The sequence below is a fragment of the Oryzias melastigma genome, linkage group LG15, assembly GCF_002922805.2.
Source record: "Oryzias melastigma strain HK-1 linkage group LG15, ASM292280v2, whole genome shotgun sequence".
Classification (NCBI taxonomy): Eukaryota; Metazoa; Chordata; class Actinopteri; order Beloniformes; family Adrianichthyidae; genus Oryzias; species Oryzias melastigma.
The window spans coordinates 67,992-76,405 of record NC_050526.1 but is presented as its reverse complement, the minus strand read 5'-3'; the positions used below and the strand labels follow the sequence as shown (position 1 = coordinate 76,405).

The following is an 8,414-nucleotide window of genomic DNA, read 5'->3' as shown; positions in this document are numbered from 1 at the left end:
TTGCTTACATGTCACTACAAAACATTTTTAGTCCATTTTCAGGCTCTACGTACAACCCTTGAATGCGAGTTGAAAGTTAAACTTTGACTAATCGGGAACTCGGATTTGCTAGTGATGCAGCGGTAGCGTCCTTTTTTACTTATGGACGTTTGAAAATCAATCATAACTGACGGTTTGTGCCTTCCAAGTTTTTCATGTAACAGAATAGAGCCGTGAAAGAAAAAGCCGGGGGCAAGATTTGCACCACTTTGACATTTCATACCAAGCCTCCAGACCCATACCTAGCTATATGTGCACTAGTATTGGGTAGCGACAGTCCAACTAAAAGGCTAAAAGCAGGTTCAAGAACCTGGGTTCAGTATGTAGCATCAGACATTTTTAGTAGTGGGTCCACTCAGAGTTCCCCCCAGCTGACGAAGCTCTTCATCCCGTCTATATAAGGGACGGCCCAGCCACTCTCAAATATTAAACTTATATTCAATGACTTGTATTAATACCCTCATCCTTTTGTTATGATCAAGAGCTCAAACCTACCTACAGCTCAAATTGAGAGCTTTGCTTTTGGGTTCAGCTTCTTGATCCCAACACACCGATACAACAGCTGTCTTACTGCAGGTGCAGCCCCGACCTGCCTGCCAATGTCACACTTAATCCCATTTGAATTATGTCTCTTCCACGGTCTGACTTCATCAATCTGTTCATCAGTTTGTTCAAACCAAACTATGACAATTGAGCTAAAACGATGATGTGCTCAAATTGCCATGAACAGGTTTTGAAGCCTCAATACTTATGGGAATGTTCAAACACATGTAAAAGGGCTCTGGATTTAATGGGTCAAATAGGTAAAAGCCTTTTTAACACTGAATATGAAGGCTGCATTCACATTTACACTAAAAAATCTTATCTTGATGCAATTTTTTGAATTTTATTTACATCTTAACAGTGAGATACAATTTTTGACTGCTTGCTTTCTTTCTAACGTCTTCATCATTCTAGGATATCATAGTTACTAGGCTTAACTGTCTAAAAAGTTAACAATAAAAAAAGAGGTAAAAGGAAAGCTTTTTTCTTAAATTAAGTAAAAAATGCTAATAAATTGATCTAAAATAGCAGCATTGTGGATTTTTTTACATGACAATAAATAGATTTCAAATTTAAAAAACACACAGCCATTAGATATGGGCAAACTAGAATTTTCTTGTCAACTTTCACTTTTACAACTGTCTCAAAATGCAGAAAAATTAAGACAGTTTCAACACAAGAAAACTACAGATCCTAAGAGGACACAAACATGAAGTCGAAGATATTTCGGTTAAACAATCACATTTTAAGACGAGAATAAATCTTTTAAACCTGAATGAAGAGCTAAAACTGTAAAGTGTCATCCCAAAGCAAGAAGTGACAAAAAATTTACAATCCTTTCTGCAAAGTGGCTCATCTTTGTCAGGATGAAAGGACATATGTAACTTTAGTAAGTTAACTTTTTCCAGAGGAAAACAGGACATCAACAAAAAAAAAGACTCACTAATTCCAAAATGTATTTGTCCATGAGAATAAAACTGTATTTGCAGCCTGATTTAACTTTTTTTTATTTTAATTTAAACTGAACAAATGTGAAAATGTTATACCACGAACTACAAATTTGTTAAAGCTCTTTGTCGGTCTTTAAAAAAAGTATACAATATTACTTGAGAGAAAAATAGAACTTTAATCAATTTAGCTTTTTTTTAATCACTGCTGACATTACACTACCTGCTATTACACTGGCAGCATTGAGCTGATTCTATGTGACAAAAGGGGGCTTTTATTTTGAAAGGACATCATGTGAACCTCTTTCAAAAGTTATAAACTATTTCATATTTTGAAAAATAAAGGGGCATTTTCTCTTTATATTCATTTTTTATTCATACAAAAGAAGTTAATTTTTATTCATCATAACGGTGACGTTGTCATAAATACAAATCCCCGTCTTATTTTTCTGAAGGATGAAGTGAGCCTTTGTGGCTCCTGCTGGGTCTTCGTCAGTGAAAAATTGACCCGAATGGCTCTGTTGAAGGTCAGAGACCCCTGCCCTAGATGGTGCTGCTGTGTGAAACAGTTCTAAATATCCTCAAATGGAGATTCAGTGAGGAAATTGGTTATTGTGAAATATTCCACAATTTAGAGTAGTCCGCACCAAAGAAATCACAATCTCGTGTTTAAAATTTCCCCAAAAAAATACAAAAAACCAAGTGGCCACTCACATGAAAAGGATGTTCAAATAAAACGGATTTCTCAGAAAAATCTGTATTTCAATAGGTACCTAAGTCCAATCCCTTTTTCTCCTTTGTTTTGAAGAAAATACTGAACCCCTCGAGTGTACTCACTAAAAAAAAAATAAAGACAAAGTCCAAACCGAGATTTCCAGACGATCGCGTAGAGTAGATGAGATGAGAGGAACCAGGATGGTAAGATGACGGAATGATGGTGGAGTAGATGAGATAATAGAAGGAAGACCAGGGATCCAGATGAACTCCAAGAAAGAAAAAAAGCAGTCTACAATGTGCAGAAAATTATTAAATATTGTCCATATATAATGTTCATTTAACATTATTTCACATTTCTTTTCTTTTTTAAAGAGTTTAAACTCAATATACACAACAAAATGGAATAAAAACATTTTTTAAAAAAACGACAGGTCAAAACTAGCTTACTAGTTAGCTTGCAACACGTAGTGAACTAAGACATCACGCATTAAACTGAACAGAACAATACACTGTATATTATCACATATTTTACTAGACACTTAAACCGTTTTCCCCTATAATCTTTGGTTTGTATTCACTTATTTTTAAAATACACTTTACCAGTTGATTTAGCAGGCTAATCTAATGCTACTGCGACGCGGTAACCACTCACCGAGATGACGTATTTGACCATAATTTGCCAAAGTCCAACATGGCGTCTCACCAGATTCTTCAGCGGAACACACGAACTGTTAAAGTAACTTTGTTAAAATACAGTTTTAACAACTACAACTTCAGTCTTTTTTGTTTTTGTAATTTACCTCGCTCTGGTCTTCTATTTTGCTGTGCTTTTTGCGCATGTTGGGAAAAAAGATCAAAACAATGACAGGATGATCACTCCGAACAAATTCTAAAGACCAACATTTAAAATTTTGACTGCCACCAGTGGAGAAACGGAAAATTACAGTCTATATAAAGTGAGTGTTAATAAAGAAAAAAGTAATTAACTTTAGTAGAATTACACAGGTTGATTGGTGGGCCTTCTCACAAAATATGGCCCTCTTTGCAAAAAGTTTGGACACCCCTGTGTTAACATTCCGGAGACTCAACGTATGCTTTAACACCATAATGCCAAAACAATAGCTCCTAAATCAATACATTTATTATAAAACATGAGTTCCACTTCCTTATCTGAATGGTAACTATTGCAACAGAAAGTACATTTTGTTTGGGGAGAGTTGGAGAGATTTTTGTCTCCAAATACTGTATGATATATATAGTTGATGCATCCCAGTTCGTGCATATATTTTGAATGATTTATCAAAAATTTTGAAAGGAAAAAAAAAAAATCAGAAAAAAAATTGAAAATGGCTGTGTTGGTTATTCATATAACGATTTTTTGATTTTTTTACATTTTATTTATTTGCACTTATACAACATATTCCAAAATAACAGGTATAGGAATACATAAAAAGTAGGTGCAAAAAATCCATATGTGCTTATATTAGAGCCTCTTCCTAATAAAACTTTTAAACATAAAATATAATATAATTTTATACATTCACAATTTTCTATCACCTATCTACTATCACATCTTAAAAAAACAAAACAAAAACATTTACATTTCATAATACAATTGTTTTATTATCAGGCAGGAAGAGATGTAAACAGGAGAGGACTGAGCACTAATGCAAATCACACAGCAGTAACAGTAGTGACTCAATGGCATCTGAACAAGCGTAAAAAGCATCAGTTTTCTATGCATCTGCCAAAGAATAATCCCCATTATCCTCAAAGTAACTCACAGAAATTCTTAAAAAAAAAAAAAACTTAAAGGCAGAATCCCTGTCAAACGGAATCCTCCTGAAGATGCTCTGTACTTAGTGCATCCCTCATTTCAATTTCCCATCTTTCTTCTGTCGGTACAGACTCACTTCCACCACCACACTCACTCTCCCTCCTATGCTTTGACATCCACACAGTCCAACAACAGAGTTGTGTGCTGCTCGCCCACCTGCTGCATCACAGACCGCAACTCCGAGGAAGAAAGCGTCTCTTCAACCTTTGTAAGTGAAAAGCACTTAAGAAAAAGGGCCGTCTCTCTCTGTGAACGTCACTCAAAAAGAGGCCCTTCAGACCTTACGCCTGCTTTAACATGCACGCCGCGTGCAGGTGGCAGGCAGGTCGCTGTTCTTAACTGTTCCATGGGGGGGTTGACAAAAAGCTGTAATTTAAATGCCAGAAAAGTTTTTTTCAAAGGCAGGTGAGCGTGTTCCGGTTTCATACCCAAAATAATAACCACGTTGTCATGCATTTTGAAAATTGGAACGATGTCACGTTGTGCCGTTTGAATTTTCATGGATCTCTGATGGTAACATCTACACTTATGAACATGGGGTTTTCAGATGTTACCACAAACAAACCAGAAAAAGGAATGAAACATAAAAAAACGTGCGTAAAGTGTCTGGATGGGTGAAAATTAATCTGTAAAGGAGTGTCTGTCAGTCCCAGTTCATTTATGATTACTGTATTTTTTGCACTTCAAGATGCATTTAAAGTAGGGCTGAGTATCGATTGTAATTTCCAGAAACGATTCAATTCACTAGAGCCTGGATTGATTCAATTCCGATTTTTTTTTAATTCTTCAGTTCAATTAAATTTAGAGTTTACACATTTATGCACATTTGTTTAGAAATACATTAATAATCTACTATGTGTTTTGCATATATTTATATTAATCAGATACAGCTCACAGACTTTAAAATTTATTCTTGAAATAATGAGATTGTTAATATCATACAGAGTTACATGGATTCTCTAAAGGAGAAGTTCTGACAAAAATGTTCAGATCATTAAAATTGTAAATATTGTTCCGCTTCTCCTGGAGGACGTTTCAGTTTGGCCACTAGGTGGCGATCGCACTATAACATTACACCTTATTCCAGAAGAAGGAAGTACGACACAAATAGTTACTAAAAAAAATGGGAGGTTACTCATTAGCTACTGAAGTAAATTTTAATCCAAGTACTGGTTTACTCTTACTCAAGCAATTATTTGGAGGCCTACTCTCTACTTGAACTCGAGTACTATTTTGGTAAAGTAACGATATTTTTACTTGAGTCAAATTTTTGAATTTTTGCCTGTGAGTTTATAAAGATGTTCATTTAGTCAGCAATTTATGTTTAGCTCAACTGAACGTTAGCATTAGCCATCCTATGGGAAATTCCATTAAAAGTTAACATCAAGCTAGCAGACTTCAGCTGTATGTGCTAAATTGATTTATACTTTTATGATTCAATTCAAATCGATTTAAATCAACCCAGCCCAACAACGCGGACTAAATTAAGCAAACTTGGTCCAATAGACCCTCTAAATACTCCCTTAGAGTTACTGTGAATGCAGTTACTAAAGTCTGATTTATTTCTGACCCTTTTGTCTCACTTAATAGTTCAGTGCATCTTATCTATGACTTTAGTGCTGCCTCCCAATTACAAATGACGCCGAATTTGCTCAGAAACTTTAGGTTGCTGTGCGGTGACATTTTGAGATATGTGAGCGTATTCTTAGGAAGATCTCACTACTCCTTCATTGATCAGTTTTAGAGGTTCCACTATTATCTTAATAAATCCTGAACAACTGTGACATATTTTTGGTTTATTGCATCTTTTTATTCATTTTTAGTGTTTTTTGTATTTGCTGACTCATCAGGTCTTTGATCGAGGCTTTGCTGAGGTTGCGTCTCAATAATACTCAGTTTCAAGCTGGTATCCGTTTGGCTGGACTCCTCTGAGTTTTCCACTTTCGTCACACTCTTTGGCTGCTTCTCTCTTCTTCCCTCTGCGTTTTCTTTCAGAGGAACTCCTTCAGCTTGTTTACCCACGAGCTCGGTGCTCTGCAGTTTAGCACACGCTTTTACGAAAAAGCGTTCCAGCTCCGACACGGGTCCCCCATCGGAGAAGAGGCGGTCCAGGTACGCCTGAGCGTACTGATCTGAGGTGATGAGGTCCAGGTTCACCTGGGGAGTGATCTGATCCGGTCCTGTTCAGTGAAGATTACAGTCAGAAACAACTCTTTGGTGTTAGGCAGATGTCTTCTAACAAACTTGACCTGTTTTTGCCTCCAGGAGGGAGAGAGGGACGGTCACGCTGCTTCCCGTTTCTTTATCCATCACAGTGAGTCCAGTCAAAGCTCCGTCTTCATGGACCTCACAGGAGGAGTCGGACTGGGCTACAAGTCCTCCTCTACATTTGATCACACTGATCGTTTTAGATTTGTACCGCCTGCAACACAGACATTAAATAAGAAGATTGTTAAATGGAAGCACAGGAAAAAAAATTACATTTTGCTGCATAAAAGTGAAATCTGAAAATATTAGTTCCTATTCTGATTCCATTTTTGGCAGACAATCAAATAACCTTGTGGATTAAGTTGCCATGGCGCTATGCTTTGCTAGCTCTGGTCTATCATGAACAGAAAGAGAAGTGGACAAAAAAAGCTCTCCAATGCAAAATAGTTATCCACTCAGGTTTTTCCTACAAACTGTTGTTTCACTTCAAACCCACTACAGTGAAAATTTAACATGTTCTTGTGGCATTTTTCTCAAAATGTACAAAGAAAATGAAGCTTAAAGTGTCATTTCTGAGTATTTCTTTGTTCAAATAGTTGTGAATTAGAAGCAAACAAAAAAATAATGTTAAAAAAAAGATTCATTTTGTAATGTAGAAAATATTTTGAGCATGCCACAGTCCGTGGTCGGCTCCATTTCCACATATCCATTTGAAGACAAATAAATCCACGAACGTCTTCTAGCTCAAAAATCTATAGCTGAATAACTCCAATACTAGTTGCCATTTTTGTTGGACTAGTAATGTGAAGTTTAGGGTTTGGGGGGTGTGAACGAGCATGTAAACAGAGAGCTCTCATCAGCAAGATAGGTGAAGTAAGGCAGGGTTACTGTACTCCTGTCGCTCTGCAGAAACTATGTCCTAGAAAATGACGAGTGTTTCAGATTTTGGCTTAAAAATAGATTCAAAGAAAAAAAAAAAATCACTTTTGAAGTCTGTTGTTGCCCAACTTTGAAAAGAAATAGCTAAACACAGTCCTACAATCCTACATGTTTGATTTTCTTTTTAACTGCACACTATCTGATGTACGGAACCCGAAAACGACCTCCAACACTTTTTTTTTAAATAGTTTTTTTTTGTTATAATGAGATAATAAAGAATATACTGCACTATCCCTCTCCCTCTCTCCTTTTCCTGAACCAAAATTCTGAGACTTTACCTGATTTAAGTCTCTTTCTTTTTGTAGTTAACAACAAAAACAGCAGAAGAAAACAATCCATCAATTTTGTTTTTTTGTCTAATTTGTATTTATTAGTGAAAAATAGTTTAATTCTGCCTCCCTTTATTAAAACCCCCAAACAAACAGGTTGATTGACAGAACTCAGAGCCGGCGATCATCTCTGCGTGGTGCGTTCACTGAGCTCCGGACATTAGCGGACCCAAACATCCCAACTCAGCCCACTACAATATACACTTTTGTTATTTTTAGACAAAACAAAACAGTTTGTTAGAGAAAATGTTGAATACAATTAAATTAATCAACTATAAATTGATAAGTTCTTCAGGCGTTCGACAGGCAGAGACGTTCATCGACCATAAATCTGAATGTTTCTGACTGGTGCGTTCAATTGTAGTTTTAAACATTTACAATTGTTGAAGAACTAAAAGTTTAATATTTTTCTATAAAAAAAATTTTGGTTATTTTACTGTTGGCTGCATAGAAGTTACTTTCAAAATAAAATACAATCTGTATCAAATCAGATCCTCCTTTTGCAGCAGATTTACTTCAACTAGAAATGAGGAAAATGTTATTTTTTTTATCCTCAATTTTTTTCTTCGACAACACTGGTGAGAATTCCATTTTTTTAAGCAAATACATATAATTTCATTTAAATTCTTAGTAAAACACTGTCTCTTAACAGCATCTAAGCACTGTTGTGCATATGTTCTCATATGTGCTTAAAATGTATTTTAATAGTAGTAGATTAAAGCTTATGCTAGTATTTACTCAGTTATCTGACATGTTAAATATCTAAACATGAAGGTCAAAACTTCATAAAGACTAAAAAAAAAATGAACCAAAATGAGAAAAACATTATTTATTCAAATTATTTGCATGAGCCAA

At 35.6% G+C, this 8,414-nt stretch overlaps 1 protein-coding gene across 6 annotated transcripts in view; it reads right to left on the bottom strand.

The window, feature by feature from the left end:
* Positions 1-1,721: 1,721 nt before the first annotated feature.
* The window catches only part of LOC112162193, an 11,256-nt gene continuing 4,563 nt past the window's right edge, over positions 1,722-8,414 (bottom strand). For all 6 annotated transcript variants that reach the window (XM_036215560.1, XM_036215561.1, XM_024297907.2 and 3 more), the window contains 4 exons: positions 6,333-6,505; positions 3,047-6,263; positions 2,899-2,974; positions 1,722-2,535 (listed from right to left, as the gene is read on the bottom strand). In XM_036215560.1, the coding sequence (XP_036071453.1) occupies positions 5,893-6,263; positions 6,333-6,505 (544 nt within the window). In that variant the 3' untranslated portion in view covers positions 1,722-2,535; positions 2,899-2,974; positions 3,047-5,892. The remainder of the gene's footprint in view (positions 2,536-2,898; positions 2,975-3,046; positions 6,264-6,332; positions 6,506-8,414) is intronic.